This window comes from Eremomyces bilateralis, assembly GCF_010015585.1.
Source record: "Eremomyces bilateralis CBS 781.70 unplaced genomic scaffold P152scaffold_3, whole genome shotgun sequence".
NCBI lineage: Eukaryota > Fungi > Ascomycota > Dothideomycetes > Eremomycetales > Eremomycetaceae > Eremomyces > Eremomyces bilateralis.
This window is the reverse complement of record NW_022985069.1, coordinates 1,569,134-1,588,656: the sequence shown is the minus strand read 5'-3', so window position 1 is coordinate 1,588,656 and position 19,523 is coordinate 1,569,134. Positions and strand designations below refer to the sequence as shown.

Sequence of the window (19,523 nt, the reverse complement as noted above, 5' to 3'; positions counted from 1 at the left end):
AGCAGCCACAACATCGAGCAACCAGTTCCCTGAAAACCCTTCTCAACGAGATCACAACATGATATCAAACCACCGTAGCAAGGCTGGTCAATATCGTTCCTGCATTCGAGATCGATGATGGAACATGGAGGTTGTTGGGACTTCGCCGCAAAGCTCTGAGTTGTGAGGTGTTGAGGACCATCGTTTCTTTGTGGGCGCTAGATCATTGGGCATCATATTTTGATACCCATTCATACCCTGATGTTCCGATATCAACCTGATGCACCGCAAGGACAAAAACAGCTACAGAGAATCCTTCCAGACCGAATGACAAGGTTTGCCCCGAGACGATCCTCCTCCTCAACCGCCTCATCACCCATGGTTCATGCGACTGTTCCACTCATGACGATCTTTTCACGATCTTTTCACGACGATGGACGTGCACAGAACCCGAAGTCAGTCTCAAATTTCCGGTCGAAGCACATTCGCCAAAGAATCGCATCCGTATCATCAAGGATTATTCATGGATATGGTACGGAGTACTCGGGAATAGCTGGCCACAACCGTCCCAGCCACCACTGACTGTTGTGTTTGGAATCAGTACTCTGCACATGGCCCAAAAGGTCACATGTACCTATACCTAGCACTTCATGTTGTTCAACGTCAAATCCTTGTACCGCTACCATTGCATTTTCCCAATCTGCATCTCAAGGAGTACAGTCGTTTCTTTACATCCTGTTCTCGTGCTCCCAAGTATCCTTCCCATCCCTTGCTGCTGTGTCTGCTATCCGGGACTTCCAATCCCATGGCTTCCTTTCAAATGGTACGCCTCGGGACTACCGCATGGACGTGGGGGCATTATTCACTGGTATATCAGCACGCGATCGTGCTGAGCATTGATGCCCGGCGAGGAAACTGTCAGACACGGCACAAGTTGAGTGCCTCCAGTCCCAGAGGTTTGGTAGTCCATGAGTTATACGAGCTCAATTCTAATCCTTTCCCTAGCATTTTCATTAAAGAGTCCAATGAAACCTTCAGGCACGACAGATATGCGGCATTTTATGACAGCTTGACTGATATCACTCCACACTAGCAACGATCAACTTAAAAGGTTGAAGCCATATTCGCTTCCAGAATTCAAATCTTGAAATGAACCCTAATCTCAACAACTTTTCATGATCACCGTGCCGATGGACCACTCGACATCTCGATAATCGTGTAGAGCATTGACCCTCCGATCAATATGTTTGAATGCTTAGATCGCTCGTGTACATGAACCAAATGTGGTCCTGTCCCGACTATCATGGCGTACGCCCCGAACAGAACCTGGAGTAACGATACGTCGTACTCTCAGGCCTCTGGTGCCGCTAAATCCGAACCTTCGTAGACATAGAGGCCTATACATCCAACGGTTGGGTAGGCCTATGTTGTTGAGGCTTCTAGACAATACCGAAGGGCTTAGAATTGCCATCGGCTTCATCCACTCACCTGCCAACGCTTTGAATGAGGGGGATTATTTGTCAAGCGGCTCAACTAGCGTGTCCATCCTTTAGTAGTGTCCGGTTCGGCCGATCTTCGAGCCTTGGTTGATGAAGCCGAGACTTTCCGCTTGGAGCGGTTGGATTCGCAGTCTCCAGTGGAGCAGGTACTTTCTAGATTTTACCTCGTACTACATGACCGTCTGCTGTCCAACCGAGTGACATGGTCGCCACCAGCATCAACAGCGGTGAGAAAGTAACCCTCGGTAATGTGGATGGCTAGGAAGGGAGTGTGGTACAAGGTCGGAGAGAGTAGAGCGGAGAAACCAGTTGTGAGAGCAGGTGATGTGCAAAGACCTGGAAAAGACGTCTCACTGTCTCACTCCTATTCTGTCTATCTATCTCTCCGTCTCTCTATTGCTTATCATTTGTGATGGGGATTAATTAGATTTTGACAGTCGGTACCCAATGATATGCGTCGTATGGCAAGAAATTGTCATCGCACCAAAATAGTCTGTCACGAGGGACAACTACTGTACCTTGACAGGCAGATAGGGAGCTAATTATGGTACATTCTTTCCAAACCGGGCAATTAGCGGCATTTGAATCTGCTCTGGAATCTTGCGATTTCCTAGATTTGGTGCCCCGGAGGCGCTTGGACGACGATGCTGAATGGCCAAAGTCGGCTCCCCTGGCCCATAGCAATATACCCCTGTCAGTTTCTATGGACACAGTAGGCCAGTGATCGGACCGGGGTGCGCATTGGCGCGTCGATTGGACGAGACGGATCGTGCCGCTGATGCCCCGTGCATTCTGAGACAGGGATTGTGATGGATACCCACCCTGGATCCGGTAAAGCTTGGTCTGCACCTTCCACACCTTCCACGCCAGTTCCAACCTCCCCCGCCAACCACATCCCACCGTGAGGCGCTCTCAACCTTTCGCTTCACGTCCCACCGGACCTGACAATTCTGCCCATCACTTCCTGCGCAAACCTTACCGTCCCTGTGTAATGCCTTTATGCACATCTCGGGTACGGTGTACTCTTCCGCCGAAGTGCCACTGAGAGGTACATGGATCTCCCTGGCTGTCCAAAGTGTAAAGACTCTGTTAGGAATATGTCGGAGAACCAGCCCCAGATACTGCTCCGGAGTTTGAAGCTATCCAACACAACTTCGACCACGAGGATGCACCGTTGCGCTGATCTGCATCCACCAAGTCTGAGTCAAAAAATGGCAAACGTGGATGAGACGTTGCATCATCTGCAACAATGGGTTGTCCGTGGAGATAGGGCAACCGAGACAGTGGAATGACCACCGAAGAGCCACCTTCATGCGCATCTGTTGCACAAATATCAATCTCGGGTCACCATGAACGAGGAGACAGTCAGATACAACCTCCGTCAGTGGGCTGCTGGAACTCTTTTATCGATAGTGCAGGTTCCCTCCTAGGGTCGAGCCGTCTTGGTACAGTTCACAGGGGAGTTGCATGGTGTCGCGAGACTAATGCATTCCGCTTCACACGCTATTCAATATTCTCTGCATTAGAATATCTGTGAGACTTGTTGAGACGTCACCGAATGCTTCTCGAACCGAGCATCGAGGGGCGGGGAAAGGAACTCTCCAGAGAGGAGCTCTTGTCACCGTCGTCGCATTTCTTCAGCCTCTTCCCTCCTAGCTTCAGCAAAGTAATCTACGGTTTGATTGAGTCTAAAGTTCTGCAAAGCTTAATTACTCCGACCAAATCCAGTTATATCACGCCGATCTCACCCCGTTATTTGAGATAGCGTTGCGAAAGGCACTGAAAGCTAAGAGCAGCATGGGGGCAATAGCGGGATCGGACAGCTTGGCCCGTGAAATGCCCCAAAATAGACCAGATCAAGGCATTTCCCAATGCAGGTTTGAAAAATAGGCTAACTATCTGGCCGCCCGCCCAATCACTGGCCCGGTCAACCTCTCTTCCGCTCTATCGGGCTCTGGACAGCAGAAGAGGAGGTTGGTGGCACCCTTGGATGCGGGGGGGAAAGATGGCCAAAGTCCAAACTGCTGCCCATCCAAGACTGTCGCCAAATATAGAACTCGACCGATGAGGTGCATTTTGTGGCTCTCGGTTCCAGAAGCAGAACATATAAGGTACATTTCTCCTTCTTCACTTCTTGCTCTTGATCTCCATTTCGTGCTTGCTGTGCTAATTTGCTGCCATTTTTTGCTTTCGTTTCGTTTCCCCTTCCCCCCTCCTCTCTCTTTATTCCTTTCCCCCAAGTCTCACCAATCACCCAGCGTTTTGACCGCTGGTCGGCCAATTCGCTCCTGGAGACTCCGCTACTAACCGTGCCGACAAGGTCCACCCAGCCTAGCGATTCTGTACGCGACCACTGCCTTGATCAATCCTGTTTGATCCCGTGTGAGGCGCTGGCTCTGGACTGGTCCCGTGGATTTTGCGAAAGAGCAGAGGGTACCTGCATCCCAAACCGGATTCGCTCAATTGTAATTCCCATCGGCTCGGGTCCTCCTCGTCTTGGAGCTGGGGACCATCGGGAGGGTGCCTCGCAATTTCGATATCTCCCGCCTGTATCCCACCCTCAATGGCGTCCAAGTCGCAATCGCCTTCCTCAACCTCCTCCAAACCTACTAAAACCGCTCCGGAAATGTCTGTTGGAAATGTCGCTGCTACCAAGGCCAAGGAGACGTCCTCGAAAATGCATCGCAGGTCGCGAACAGGTCAGTTGTTTTCGGTCCTTTTTTCTTTTATGCACGATGGCGTGCAGGGATCGGCACTTGGTGGACTGCACGCGCCGCATTCTCCCAGAGCCTCCTCCGAAATGCAACCTTTGTCGTCATCTTTTCCCCGGTCTCACAGTTTGATCGAATTTTGCGGCGAGACATCTTGAACAATGGACAGCTGCGAAAAGATGCCGAAGCCCATAACAATATGCCATTGAGAGTGCTGATATGCAATTATGACCGCGATATTGAGACAAGTACAGCGGCAATACTCTCGTGGTCTTTGGGGAGGCCTTGACTGCCTCACAAGTCATCATTATTTCCATTACTATTTCTCAGAGTCTCGATTCCAATCTATATATTCCATATGTTTCATACCTTCTCAACATTCCAGTGGCCGTAACTGACATGATTGACATCCAGGCTGCTTTACCTGCAGATTGCGACGGAAAAAGTGCGATGAGGGCAAGCACTCCTGTAAAGCCTGCCGTCACCTTGGACTCAAATGCGAATACAAGCGACCAATGTGGTGGAGCAATACCGAGAAGCGAGCACACCAGAAAGAGCTCATCAAGGATGTCATCAAGCGAACGAAGCTGAACGAGAAGGCGGAAGCATCAGCCACTACACAGGGACTCAACGACACTACTCCTCCAAGTCTCAGTCATTCCGTACCAACATCAGATGGATTTTCTGACGAGATGGCGCGGACAAGAGGAGTATCCTTGGAATCACAATTCTCCCTGGGCTGCAACTACAACTCCATGACCACCCAGGACCTCTTCAGCTCATCCATCATGCCACCTCCGCAATTTGTGCCTTCGTTTCCCCCTCCACCGCCTTTTGGTAACTTCGCACCGTACGAGGTTGATATCAAGACCGAACGACAGACTTTCGTGAACGACATTCCAACGCGTCGCGACTCCACAATGTCGACCTTCAGTACTTACCAGATGCCCGCGCAACCAGGCCAAGAGCTCCCGACCGAGGGTTGGATTCAGCACGACTACTACGAGAGCAGAAGAGAATCATTCGCCGAGGAGCCTGTCAATTTTGATTTCTTTGACTTCCCACACCACACCTTCTCGCCGACTCATCAGACGATGATTCAAGTCGAGGAGTGCGATCAGCATCTGCTCAACCACTTCATTGACAACGTCTTGAGACTCATCTTTCCTATCCTGGATGCAAACCAACACGGGTCTGCTCGCTCGGACGTCATCCTTCCTGCTCTTGAATCCAACAAGGCCTACCTGCATTGCTGCCTCAGCATATCTGCACTTCACCTGAAAGCTACTGAGGGCATTCAAGGAGAACAGATCGATGCAGACATCATGCGTCATCGTCATGCCACAATCCTGAAGCTGTGTGAGGCGTTGAGCACAAACGATGATTATGCACAGATCCTTGAAGCGACTCTTGGCATGATCTTCTTCCACTGCTCAGTTGGCCGGCCTGACGATGGCTTGCTGGACATCTCATGGCAAGACCACTTCCGTGCTGCAACCGACCTGATCAACAAACTGGAGCTTCCCCACGTTGTTGGAAGCGGTTCTGCGCAACCACCGTTCAACATGGTCCTCGCCTCGTGGATTGACATACTCGGTGCAACCATGTTGGGTCGTGCGCCAGTCTTCGCTGACACTTATCGGGAAAAGAACCTCTCCAACGCGGCAATGGGACTTGCCGAGCTCATGGGCTGCGACGACCGGATCATGTTCCTGATCTCCGAAATTGCGTGCCTCGACGCTCTCAAGTTGGACGGCATGGACGAAGTCATGCTCTGCACCCACATCAAGATGCTCGGTGATCACATCAGTGCGACGGAACCAGGGCCGGATGATCTTGCGTCGCCTTTCTCTGTCACCGGCGCCATTCGGCCGCGACAGCTCTGTAAGAATATGACCGCCGTCTTCCGAGCGGCCGCACGCATCTACCTGTGCAGTTTGGTTCCTCATTTCGACCGACGGGATCCCAATGTCATGAACCTCGTTGATACCCTCGTGGATGCCATGAGCTTCATTCCTCCCGGCCCTGAGGGGTTTGACCGATCCTTAGTCTGGCCATTGCTCATCGCAGGCTCCGTATCGCTGCAACACTCAAGTTTCCGGCTCATGTTTACCGAGCGGTCAGCCCAAATGGGTGATGCATCACAGTTTGGTTCCTTTGGACGAATGGCGGAACTGCTCAAGGATGTTTGGACACACAACGACGACGCAGAACAGCAAGGAGAGAGACAGAGCGTCCACTGGCGGGACGTTATGATACAGAGGGGCTGGGACTTTCTGCTAATCTGAGACCGAAACCCACACATTAATACCGTCATTCATTTGCACCGCTTTCCGCTCCCTTGATGGGCCGATCGGAACTTATCTTGGGTCTCTGTCTCGGTCTGTTCTCTCTCCGCTGAATTACACCCACTCTTCACAACGGAACCTTCAACACACCCGTTTCTGAACACTACACTATTATACTTACCTGCATAGCGTGGAAATCTGGGATTTCGGGACTCTCTTAACCTTCTCTTCTTACAGGCTTCACCGCCTCGCGACAGTATCTACCCGCGTCGTATTTCTCTTCTTGTGGATACATCACCATTATACCCCTTTGTAATATTTTGTTCCTATTACCAACCGCCCACCTTTGGGATCGGGGTCTTCATCAACCAACGAAATAGAGACATCATGGCAGCAAGCTAGCACAAGCATATCGCAGATATTCTCTCTTTACTTACTGGTCTTGGAAGGGTGGAGGGCGTTCGGTGGGCAGTGTCAGCGAATCGCTGGTACGACTGGATATACATTTGTTTTCCTTCGGTGGCATCAAGGTGGGCTGGCGGGAGGATGTATTTGATGTCGGAACGCTAGGGAGAAGGGGATGGAGCAGTGCATGATGGGAAGGATGGTAGTTCTACGCCGAGTCGTTATGGGTATTGGGGAAATATATGACGGATTTCGGAATTCTGAATCCGGCTCCGAGGAAAGGCCAGAAGCTGCCGAGTCGGGATTCTTCATGTCGTGACGACGTTGCATGAGATCTGGGACGGGTGACATATTCCGGAAATGAAATGAATATTCAAAATCTGGATGCCAAACGTGAAACTTGCAGTCATTCCCTCTGGGCTCCTGGGCCGCTTGATTCCATTCACAAGCCCTCCACCGTTTTTCCATCTTCCGTCATTGCGGATCACCATCCATTCCCCCCAGTGGACCAATCCTATCCTGCCAACTCCTGAATCCAACCGCCATAGCAGCTCCTAATGTTGGATCCGAGGTGTCCTGGCTGTCTGTTTGGCTCATGGGGGCCGATCTGGTGGAGAGATCGAAAGAGTCGGGTGCTGGTGAAACGGGCTGCCCACCTGATGGTTGGATTTCCTGTTTACCTATTGTAGATTGCCGGTGCCTATGAATGGTGTACGTAGTCTAGCAGAGCCTCGAGCTGAACGTTGTACGTTACAAAGATTCGGGACCTTGGATACTTCTGCATTAGGTTTAGGATAGGCAAGGAGAGGGCATGGGCCAAGCGAGTTGGTGGTCATTTGTTTCATAGATTACTTTAAGGGGCTTGGAGTCTCTCACCGTCTCGTAGCTGTCGAACTTTGGAGAATCATCATTTCAAGTGTTTCTTGGTTGAACTTCATTCTATTCGATTTACCTATGTATCAGTAATTCTTGATGCCAGCGCCCTTGACTCATTAGTCGTTCCACGTACCCGGAGCTATTTTAGCGCCTCTTCGACACGAACGGAGACCCCGGGCCCCGATGGCTCGTAGAGACACTGGATAGCAACTTAGCAAGACACTGGACCTTCGCTCTGGACCCCACTCCTCTCTTCATACATTTGAATCCAAACGAAAGCTTCCCTTGGCGGCTTCATTTCTCTCCTCGTCTCATTTCTACCTCATCTCGTCTAGATTTCGAGCAGTCGTATAATAGAACCATCATGGTTGAAGTCCATACTTGTATTATACAGGCTTAGCCTTTAGCGGAGGGAATTTTCTACGACTCAGACAAATCCATAGGATCGACCCGCAGCAGGCTCGCGGCATCCTCCAGGCTCCAAGAAATCGGAAGCGGAGAAAGACGCGGACGGACCCATCGCTCAAATAGAGCATCAGCGTGACAGGAGACTCAGACAGGAGATATCTCCGCGTGGAGCACTCGTTTTCAGTTACCAGACAATCCGATATTAGGATCTCCCTGCCCGTCGGTAACGGTCCGGTACCAGTACCTAGGTTGCCTATCCAAACTCCAGTCTTATCCATAATTTTACATCGTGGCCTCCGACCATGGCGCATCCAGCAGCAGCATCCACACCGCATCCGCACCATCGCAACTCCCTCACATCGGCACTAAGTCCGCTCGACACATCGACACCGCGCGCATATCATCCGCTCAATGTCCAGCCCTATCAGCGACCGTCAATTTACGGGTCCTCGAGCCTATCAAACAACTCTGGCTGTAGGGCCAGGTTCGAGTTCGAGTCGGGCAAAGGCAATGAGGGTACCAAGATCCTGATGATCGAATGGGATGCGGATGTCGATACCAGCGGACATGCAAACGATGGCGACGAATGGCATATCTGGTGGGAGGGCAAGAGTGTGGTTCTGCCGGCTGATGATCGAAAAGGTGGGACGGAGGAGGTTACCAGACTCTACTACTTGCTTCCACCCGGCGTTTCCGTACCGGCAATGATTACCTTGACTAGAATACCTTTCAAAACAAATCCCTCATCAATGGGCGACGGAGACAAAGGCGAACGTAACGGTTCCAAATCGCCGAGCGCACCAGAACGAACATGGCGGGCGAATCCGTTACCCGCAATCTACCCACCTGAGTTAGGTGCTACAGCGCGGTCGGCTGGCAAGAAAGGCGTCTTACACACGAAATGGGCCAAGGCGCGTCTTCGGTCATTACAAAAGGAAATCGACGAGGAGTCTAAGAAGAACGTCGAAGGCGTTGCCCTGATCATGGCTATGCAGGAAAAGGAATGGATCGAACAGAACTTCGGGGTCTCCTCCAGACCTGCACCGATCTCCATTGGCGGAATTGACCTCTCCGGTGCCGAAGCCCCTCGATCTCCCCCTTCTGGCACCCGCAGCCCTACATCGCCGCGCAGCCCCGGTGGCAGCCGCCTATCAGAGAAACTGAAGGGTCTGAAACTTGGCACGAGCGACAAGGAGCTTGGAACGGCCCGCCAAAGCGCCATAACTCTCTCCATGAGCGGCGGATCGATCCATAGCAACCCGCTGTCACCGGAGGGGAGCGACGTCGCCGTGAGCTCCTATGCGGCGATTCGCGGAACCAACCTGAATGCCGCGCTGTTGAAGTCGCCGCAGGGAAATCGCCCGTTCATGCCGCTGACCCCAATGACGGCAGTGCGGATGATGCCGCAGAGTCCGCCCCCTCTCCTCGTGCAGCAGCAGTCGCTGGCGGAGCTAGGAAGCTTGGATGCTGTGGCGAGAAGTCCTTTACCGCTAGAGACGCCTACAACGGCCATTTCCACATCGTCCCGGGCTTTTGCTGAGTTGAAGGGAGAACTGGCGAGGGGGGAGACACCGAAGTCAGGCTTCAGATCCGCGGGAAATCAAACCGGGCATGTTCAATCTCCAGTGATAGAGACGGAGAAAACCAAACCCGAGGATGGGATAGCAGAGGAGCCCGCATCTGAACCTGTCAACTCTGAGGCAGGTAAAGAGAAAGCCGTCACTGAGGAAATTGAGGCGAGCGTGCCTACGCCCGAGCCGGTCACACCCAAAATGGGCTTTGAGAGAGCCGAAGCCCAGGAAGTGAAAGTACCTGTAAATGTGCCCATTTCCCAGCCGGCCGAATTCGAAGCGCACAGAACGGACGACGACACTCCTGTGGAGCCCACATATACGAAAACCATCTTACCTGGGGAACCTGGTTTGGAAGCACTGGACACCGAACTGTTTCCGTCTGGAGACGACCAGGCTGAGCCAAACAAGCTCGAAGAAGTCTGTTCGGATGGTCCCGCCGCCGAACCATCCCCGTCCGCAGACGTTCAGGTTAGACAAATCGGGTCTGAGGCTGTCAATATTGTAGAAACCAAGGTCGACGACACAGTGCTCGAGAATAGCATGCCCAAGAGCGCTGAAATTAGTGGAGTCGACTCTAATGGCATTACCCACGAGGATGTCAAGCTGGACAATATCACGCCGGAGGAGAGTAAACCCGTAGTAATTGGATCTGAGGGAATTAAGGCGGAGGATATCAAGGTGGAGCACGTTAAGTTGGAGGACGTCAAGCTGGAGGATGTCAAGCTGCAGGACGTCACGCTGGAGGACATCACGTCGGAGGATTTCAAGCGAGTGGATGTCAAACTGGAAAAGGCCTCGCCGGAGGACATCACCCCAGATCATGTCAATTCGGAGGAAGCTGAGACGGAGGACCTTAACCCTAAGAGTGTTGAGCCGGAAGAACCCATACCCGGGACTGTTAAGCTCGAGGATGTCACACCAGAGGTTGTCAAGCCAGAGGCCACTAAACCGCACGATGGGTCTCCCAAAGATGCTCTACTCGACACGGTACAGAGCCCAGAGGTCTCACTTGAATCCAGTCCAGAGGCCACCAAACCCATCGAAGATTCGCTCTCAGCAGAGGAGGCTATCGACCCAGCAAAGAAGGACGGGACTCGGGGTGAGGGAGCGGCGGAGGCTGAATGGCAAGTCGAGGAACGTCCAGAAGAAGGGCTCTTCGCTCTTCCACTCCGCCTTCTACGGGAGAGGCAAAGTCCGATTGCTCCGATCGCTCCGATCGCTTCTGCCGAGACGTAGTCGACGAAGTAATCCATATGGAGACAGGTCATGATGACGAAGTGCAACTAGCGATGGAGCAATTGTAAATGACAATGTATGCTATGACAGTGTATGCGATACCGTCGAGGTGAAGGCTGTCTCAGCCATATCTTAGGGGGGCATTTGCAATCATTTTGATAGATAGTACAGCGAATCGGACATATATTCAAATTTTCACCGGTCGCAAGCTATGCCTTTTCGCAAACGCGATAATTGATCGGAATAATGTAGCATGTGATTGGAGGAAAGATTCTTATGAATTCATTAAATAATCTTACCACGGTCTCCGTGGTGGAGCTGAATTGGAAGTTGATATGCCAAGACCCAGCGGCTCTCATTGATTCTCCGAGATGAGAGTTTCCAGTTGGAGCTTCTTGCTTCACTCCGACTCATCAATCCTGCATCTTTCCATCGCTCGAGTCCATCTCTCAAGCCCATCTCTCGAGTCCATCTCCTCGGTCGCGGAACCTTAAACTTACCCCCATTCTAATCATCATCATCTTTGGTTGCTCACTGGGAACGACTTCTACCGACACTAGGATTCATCACAACACATCCCGCGGTCGCATGGTTATTAAGACCTGAACACTCTTTCCATCCTATTTCTTCCTCTCTTTCATACAATCCTTCGTTCGAACCGGAGATGGCGTCAGAATTCGATTTTGGCACCGATGAGGACAGCCTAGAACTCAGGAAACTGAACGATGCGGTGGTATGTGTCGACGCGCCTCCAATCTGTCAACGATAAGCTGACCTTCACAATAGCTTCAAGATCCGGAAGACTTCAGCGCGTGGGAAGCGCTCATCACTAAGGCCGAATCACAAGAAGGCGGGCTGAATCGCAACTCGAATCCGAATTCCATCACGTTCGCGCGTCTCGCCTACGACAAGTTCTTGGCCAAATTTCCTCTCTACTTCGGATTCTGGAAGAAGTATGCCGATATGGAGTTTTCGATAGCCGGCACGGAAGCCGCGGAGATGGTAAGTCACCACTTCCACGATGCCGCGTCTCATGCTAACTACGTCTAGGTGTATGAACGTGGTGTGGCGTCCGTATCGAACTCCCCCGATCTCTGGCAATCGTACTGTGGCTTCAAGGCTGACACAACCCACGACAATGAAGTCATTCGAGAGTAAGTATCATAGGCTGTATGCCTTCCTTCCCTTTGACAGGCACAGAGGGCGGTCAGCGGCAGTTCGCAGTCGAGCGACTGTCACCTTAGCGAACGAAGAATGGATTCGTCACTCGTGCGGCAGGGTCTCGAGATCGGTGAGATGGCCACAAAAGAAAAGATTCTACTGTTCGCAGTTCTCACACTCACTCTCCAGACGCTTTTCCTTCTTATCGCTTCATATGCACACTTTAGCCCGTGCGCTAGCTCGTTCTCCAGTTCTTGATCGGTTTTGCAAAGGAATATTCGGACGCTGGTTGCTCTACGCCCATCTCAAGCTCCCGATTACACACTGTATCTACCCACTGCTATTTCCCTCCTTTCCCCTAACCCCAATATCTTCTACGTTCCAATCACTGACCTGAACACCCCAGACTCTTTGAGAGGGGGGCTAGTTGCGTAGGTATTGACTTCCAATGCCAACCCTTCTGGGACAAGTACATCGAGTTTGAGGAGCGGTTGGAAGCACAAGACAAAGTGTTCCAGATATTGGAACGAGTCATCCATATTCCTTGCGACCAATTTCAACGGTACTTCGACCTTTTTACGCGACACGCTCAACACCGGCCGATTGCCGACCTCGCTCCCGAAGAAGTGATTGCTCAGTTCAAAAGCGAAATCGAAATGGAGAGTGGGCAAAAAGAGCTCAGCGAACTGGAGCTGGAGCGGAGATTACGGGAACGACTCCACAGCTTCCACCAAGAGATCTTCAACCACACGCAAACCGAGGTCATGAAGCGATGGAACTTCGAGAAGTCGATCAAGCGGCCATATTTCCACATCTTCGAGCTTGAGGAGGCGGAACTGGTTAACTGGAGAAAATACCTGGATTTCGAGGAAGTGGAAGGCGACCACGAGCGAACACGATTCCTCTACGACCGATGCCTGGTCACTTGTGCACTGTACGACGAATTCTGGCTCCGCTACGCTCGATGGATGATGGCTCAGCAAGGCAAGGAGGAGGAGGTCCGCATCATCTATCAAAAGGCTTCTACGATCTACGTCCCCATCTCCCGACCTCACATCCGTCATCAATATGCGCTCTTTGAAGAGATGAGCGGACGACCAGACGTCGCTGAGGCTATCTACCAGGCTATTCTTCTCGAGACCCCCCAGCATATTGACACGATTCTCAGCTGGTCGAGCTTACAGCGTCGTCAAAAAGGATTTGAAGCGGCCATTGCTGTCCTGAAGGATCAGATCGACTCGCAGACGACCGACATCTATATCAAAGGAGCGCTGGTGGCGGAATGGGCTCGACTCATTTGGAAAGTGAAAGGCTCCGTCGAAGAAGCCCGGCAGATTTATCAGAAGCAGCAACAGTGGTACTTGGACGTCAAGCGATTCTGGATCTCATACTTCAACTTCGAGCTGGAGCAGCCGACAAGCAAAGAGACGGAAGAAGTACAGTACGCTCGGATAAGGAACGTCGTGGACGATGTCCGGCGGAAGACTCAGCTTCCTCCCGCTGTAATCAAGGATATCGTCCATTATTATCAAGTATACCTCCTTGATCGTGGAGTCAAAGACGTCGCAAAGGAGTATCTAACGCTTGACAAAGAAGTCAATGGGTACGTTTATGGTCGCCTCGTGATTATTTCACTCGATGCTTACAACTTGCAGACCATTCTCAGTGCAGAGCGTAAGCAAGACGAAGCTCGCGGAAGATGGAAAGGAATCGACAACCGATCGACGGCTAGCGATGGAGAATGGTCATCCTGGCGTCGCTGTCGACGATTCGGCGATTCGGCGTGGTGAGAATCCTTACACCAAATATTACCAACAGCAAGGCGAGACGGAGGCAGTCAACGCACCGTTGAGGTACTCCTAGGCGAATGGATAAGGACCGTCGCGAGCATGTCTGTATTCCGTACTCATCAAGCGACCGGATAGCTCGTATTGACGGTGTCAACCTTGCAGTGTACCTGAAAGGGTGGAGGTGATGGGATCCAAGCTGCTGTGTAATAATTCCGCGTTCATTTCTCTTCACGTGAGATCTCTCTAGGCCTCAACATTGTGTAAATTCTCGCACGGTGTGGATGTCGGATTCTAGAGTCAAATACAATCGGTGAAGTTCTCATCCCATCGGTTGCTCTTTGTTTAGAGCCATCTAGTCTGCTTCTACTGGAGTTCTGATGCCATCCCAGTAGTCGCTAGAAGTCGAACATCGATCAGAATGTTTATCGTCTTCCAACCCGACTGCCATCAGTACCCTTTCAACGATTTTAATCCATATTCTTACTCTTCATCCCTCTGATGACAAATTTTTTGGTAACCTCATTAAATATGATTCGATGGCAGGTGCAAGAGTGACGCTTGATAGTTACCTGTACCAGCTGGGTAGCGCGATGATCAGCATACATCAGGGATTGGACCATTGAAACCATATCCGTTCTATTATGTGTAATTATATGAAAGTAGATGGCTTGGGACCAACTCTTGTATCTAACAAAGAGGACCACATGCCTGAAGCCGTCTGGTTGGCCAAATCTATTCTAAAAAAGAGCATGCATATGAGATCGGTGCATCGGATCACTCATGCACAATGTACTTCGCAGCACAACAGCCGCTACAACTCTCCCATCTCTGCCTTCGCCTGGAAGAAATGCTCCCTGGTAATCCCACTCCTCTCACACAAGCTCCTAAAGATACTCTCTTCCCGATCGTACAGCACCAATGGCGCCTCCAACTCGGAAATCTGCCCGTTATCCATGACACAGATCCGATCATACCCGATAATCGTCTTCAACCGATGCGCAATGCACAGCAACGTCTTACCGTAGAATCCCGTGGCGATCGTATGCTGGATCTTCTGGTCGGTCTCCATGTCGACCGAGGAAGTGGCCTCATCGCAGACGATGATCTGGGAGTTGCGGACGAGCGCACGAGCGAGCGCCATCAATTGGCGTTGACCGAGGGAGTAGTTGAGCCCCTCTTCTTCGACGATGCCGTCCAATTGGATGCGTCCGGAGCGGTCATCCATGGTCGCTTCGGCGTCGACGAGGTGAGCTTGGCGCAGGGCCGTCCACAGTTCGAGGTCGTTGTGCTCATTGAACGGATCCAGATTGGTGCGAATCGTTCCGCGGAAGAGGGTCGGGTCCTGCGGAATGATGGCAAGGCGGGAGCGAAGATCATATAGTCCGACTTGGCTAATGTCAACGCCGTCGATGGAGATGGTTCCACCGGACAGCTCCGTGAGTCGGAACAGAGTGCTCATGATGCTGGATTTCCCAGCGCCTGTGCGGCCGACCACACCGATACGCTCGCCGGCCTTGACATGCATGTTGAGGCCCTTGAGCACGAGAGGGAGACCGGCACGATACCGCATCTGAACTTCATCAAAGATGATCTCGCCGTGCTCGGGCCAAGTCGGTCGGACTTGAACAGCATGGAGAGGTGCTTCTTCTTCAATCTCGGTGCCGTAGTAGTGGAGGCGTTCGGCCGAGTTCATGTTGTTCTCCACTTCCGCGAGTTGGCGGACGGTGAACTGAATCATCTGAACGATGGATAAGATGTAACTTAGGACAAGGGCGCCAGTGCTGGGTTCCACATCGAATCGGTTGGTGACCACCAGGATACCGACAGTGAAGACCAGCAGGATACCGACAATGTCGAGTCTCATACTGAGCCATCGTTGATTGGCAAAGGTCAGGTAATATGCGCTGTTCATGTTATCGATCGACTTGCGGACCTCTTGTGAAAGTTTATCCTGAAGCCCATACGCCCGGATCGTGGCGGTCCCCGACACACCTTCGCTGAATTTGGCGAAGACAAAACTGCGGAGTAGAGCTTCGTGTCGCTTAACCTCCCGAGCAGATGACCGGTAGTAAGCAGCGGAGAAGAGGAACATAGTTAGCAACGGCACGAGGGCGACGGCAAAATAGGGGAAGAAGGAAATTATGAGCGCGAAGACCGAGATTATCATGCCAAACGATAAGTAGAACATCCTCATGGCATCCGTCAGGTTGTTATCCAAAGTGTCGACGTCTTTAGAAAAGCGATTGGTGATACGTCCCAGTGGAGTAGTGTCGAAGAAGCTCATCGGCGCCCTCAAAACTTTGGTGATGGCTCGAGCGAGCATCTTTTTGCTCGCTTCGGTACCGAATACTGATAGAGAGACGGAGAAGAGGAACATTACGACCGCTTGGGAGAAGCCGAGTCCAGCATAGACACCAATCTGTGGTGGTCAGATTCTGCTCAGATAGCAACATTGATAGTCGAGCACTCACATATTGACCTTGACTTAAGCCAAACCTTCCGGACGTCCACCATGAAAGCCAAAGGTTAGTCAAAATATTTGATGCCTGCGCCATCGCCAGGAAGATGAACACTAGAGGGGCAACCCAATATCCGCCGCCCGCTTTGATAAATGCAAACCAGACTCCCCACGACACACTCTTCACGGCACGCTCTTCCGCCTGCATCAGTCCCTTAGGACGATGCTTCTTGGTTTTCTTCTTGGGCTGTTTCTTATCTTCCTCGATCTCATCTTCGTCGACCGACTCTTCCTCCTTCTCCACCGCCGTCGTCAGCATCATCTTTTGGAAGTCTTCATTGTGCTGCATGAGGTTAGGAAAGGTATCTAACGCGGCGACCCGTCCCTCCTGAAGCCAGACGATCCGATCGCACCGGTTCAAGACGTGGAGTTGATGGGTAGCGAGAATGCGGCACTTGTCTTTGAGCAGTCCACAAATAGCCTGATCCATGATATGCCGGCCGACATGAGCATCCACTGCGGACAGTGGATCATCCATGATGACGATGTCGGCGTTGAAGTATATGGCCCGTGCAATATTGAGTCGCTGCTTCTGACCTCCAGAAACCGTAATCCCTCGTTCACCGATCTCGGTCTGGTCGCCCCCGGGCAGCATTTCAAAATCCGGTCGCAGTGCACATGCATCGATGACCTTATCGTACCACGTCCGATCAAAGTCCTTGCTGAAGACAATGTTGTCACGCACTGTCGCATTCTGGATCCACGCATACTGGGGACAGAACGCACGCGATGCACCCATAACAACCTTTCCGGCCGTCTTGCGCATGTCACCCGCGAGAGCAGCCAAAAGAGAGCTTTTGCCCGAACCGACCGTCCCAATGACCCCTATTAATTCGTTTCTGCCGACCGCAATGTCCATATCGTAGATCTTAAACGGTTCGTCTTCCGCTAGGGTACTCGCACTTTCATTCGCCGTGTCTGGCCCTGTTGCCTCAGCTTTCTTTTCTGCCTCCTTTGCTACCTTCTTTGCTGCCTTCTTTGCTGCCTTTTTCTCTTTTCTACTCCCCTCTTCGGGCGCTTCTTCAGATTCCTGGGTCGGGGTTCGCTCCCACGTAAAATCCGCGTGCTCGAGCACAATGGCGTTCTTGTGCTCATAGTCCCATTCGCAATCATCGTGCACTTCTTCTTCAAGTAAGAATTCCTGGATGCGGCCGATCGAGGATAGGGCATCGATGACCTGACCAATGACAAGCGGAAGGAAATTGAGCGGGAGACGCAACGAATTGAAGAGAGCAAGAGAAGAGAAGATAGGTGCGGGGTCCAGGACGTGGTTCGACAGAGAGTAAGTAATAAAAGCAAGCATAGCTGCAAAGACTGGCATAGACATCGAGACTGCGTTGATTGCGTTCCGGATGGCCAACAAGACCTGAATCGAAAGGATCTCTCGCTTTCGAATCTCATTTAATCGAGCGAGGAAGCTCTTCTCCCAACCAAAGAACTTCACAAATCGGACCGCTTGCAAAATCTCTTGAGTGAGGCCGACGCGTTGATCGGTAATCTTATTGATAGCTTCACGACGGTGGAAGAGAATCCGCATCGTACGCCCTAGGATAGGCATTGAAATAATGATCAATCCAAAACCGGCCAAAGCGCTATATGTCAAATTGATGAGTAAAAGGGCCAAGGTGATCAAGATGATCATAGGAGAGGACCAAAGCATGTGGAAAAACCCGGATGCGGTATCAATGCGATAGGTGTCGGATGACATGAGGTTCACAATCCTGCCATTGCTCCAGCCTTGCCCGTTTTCTGAGCCGTTGTCGGTAGGCTCCTTCCGCTTTTTCTTTAGCAGCTTCCGGTACCATGCTTTTTCTTCCTCACTTCCTGGTTTGACTTCTGGAGGCGGCGTTTCCAGGGACTTACCGCCAGCTTTCGCGCGTCCTGACAATCGCATCGCCTTGTCAAAGATCAACGCCATCAGTACTGCCCGAGATTCGCCGCCATTCATCATCCCGCGGTAGAGGAAGTGGTTAATGCAAATGGTTTGTACCAGCTGCAGACCCGAAATCCCAAGGACAAGGCCGACCCCCCGTCCGATATGCGGTTCTGGTAGATCTTGTTTCTGGGCAGCGTATGCTTCGCCGGCAAACTGGATTAGATACCGTAGGATGAACGGATTAACCACCATGATAATGCTTCCGAAGAATTGGCAAACTGCGCCAGTCAGGAAATCCTTCTTGAACGTGTCGTACATCGCGCCTACTAATGGTCGCTTCTTGCCCTCCTCCACCCGTCGCTTGAAGTGCTCGTTCATTGTATTCGCTAAGTGATCGACCTCTCGCGTAGGATTAACTTTCCACAGATCCTGGACTTCAACGGTTCGTTGATAGCCGACCTGAATACAAAATTAGTAGACCGTCAACTTCGTAGAAATTCGATATCCACCTACGCTCATAAGAGGGGCTATCCATTGGAAGGTCAACTTGCTGAAGAATCCTGCAGTGTATTCCCTGGAGACTTCTCTCTCCTCTGGTACTGGCGGCAGTACCTTGTGCTTTAACGGATTAAGTCTCTCGCCCCAAGTCCGCTTCGCAGCCTTCTGGCTCGTCGCGCCCTCATCCCCATTTTCGCTGAAGCCGCTCGTATATGCGCTCGTCGTTTTGGCGAGTACATTGCTCAACGGCCTTTCTGGGTCTCCTTTTTTCTCAAAATCGGGGTTTAGATCTTTTTCGCCCTCTTCCATAGGCGTCTCCGTGACTTCTGGTGCATTGACCGTCGCCGCAGGGTCGTTAGACCGCAAGGCTTTAGATTCAGGCGCTGGTGGCGTCATGCTTTGGTCACGGATAGCTAACGAAACCTGACTCTAGGTCGTCAACTAACAAGAAGGAATGAAGGCGATAGAAGTAACGGAGACATAAAAATGGTTATAAGGAAGTGAGACGGAGAGCGTAAGCATATAGCGAGGTAATAACGAAGGAAGACCCGACGAGCAACACGCTGAGGGGTGGCAGTGACATAAAAATGGTGATGCCGGCAAACCGCAGGTTGGAGTCAAGCATTTCTTAGTGGGGACGACTAAGACGTGGCGGACCGGGCAATTGGGGATGGAGAAAATCGGACGAATACGAAGATACGATT

At 51.6% G+C, this 19,523-nt stretch overlaps 4 protein-coding genes across 4 annotated transcripts; 3 read left to right on the top strand and 1 right to left on the bottom strand.

Moving 5' to 3' along the window:
• Window positions 1-4,104: 4,104 nt before the first annotated feature.
• Window positions 4,105-6,477, top strand: P152DRAFT_390354 (uncharacterized protein; the record flags this gene model as incomplete). The annotated part of the gene is made up of 2 exons (XM_033676039.1): window positions 4,105-4,177; window positions 4,604-6,477. 2 exons carry the CDS (start codon window positions 4,105-4,107, stop codon window positions 6,475-6,477), a joined length of 1,947 nt encoding a protein of 648 aa, XP_033537501.1.
• A 2,168-nt stretch (window positions 6,478-8,645) lies between these two features.
• On the top strand, window positions 8,646-9,659 carry P152DRAFT_381941 (uncharacterized protein; the record flags this gene model as incomplete). The annotated part of the gene is made up of 1 exon (XM_033675745.1): window positions 8,646-9,659. A coding segment is annotated over one exon (1,014 nt), but the record flags the coding sequence as incomplete, so codon positions are not given.
• A 1,981-nt stretch (window positions 9,660-11,640) lies between these two features.
• P152DRAFT_471249 (pre-mRNA-processing factor 39) lies at window positions 11,641-14,000 on the top strand (the record flags this gene model as incomplete). The annotated part of the gene is made up of 5 exons (XM_033681040.1): window positions 11,641-11,709; window positions 11,763-11,978; window positions 12,027-12,130; window positions 12,544-13,740; window positions 13,793-14,000. The coding sequence occupies 5 exons, from the start codon at window positions 11,641-11,643 to the stop codon at window positions 13,998-14,000; spliced, it is 1,794 nt and encodes a 597-aa protein (XP_033537499.1).
• A 738-nt stretch (window positions 14,001-14,738) lies between these two features.
• On the bottom strand, window positions 14,739-19,128 carry P152DRAFT_390622 (uncharacterized protein; the record flags this gene model as incomplete). The annotated part of the gene is made up of 3 exons (XM_033676049.1): window positions 14,739-16,346; window positions 16,399-18,780; window positions 18,835-19,128. The coding sequence occupies 3 exons, from the start codon at window positions 19,126-19,128 to the stop codon at window positions 14,739-14,741; spliced, it is 4,284 nt and encodes a 1,427-aa protein (XP_033537498.1).
• Window positions 19,129-19,523: the final 395 nt, after the last annotated feature.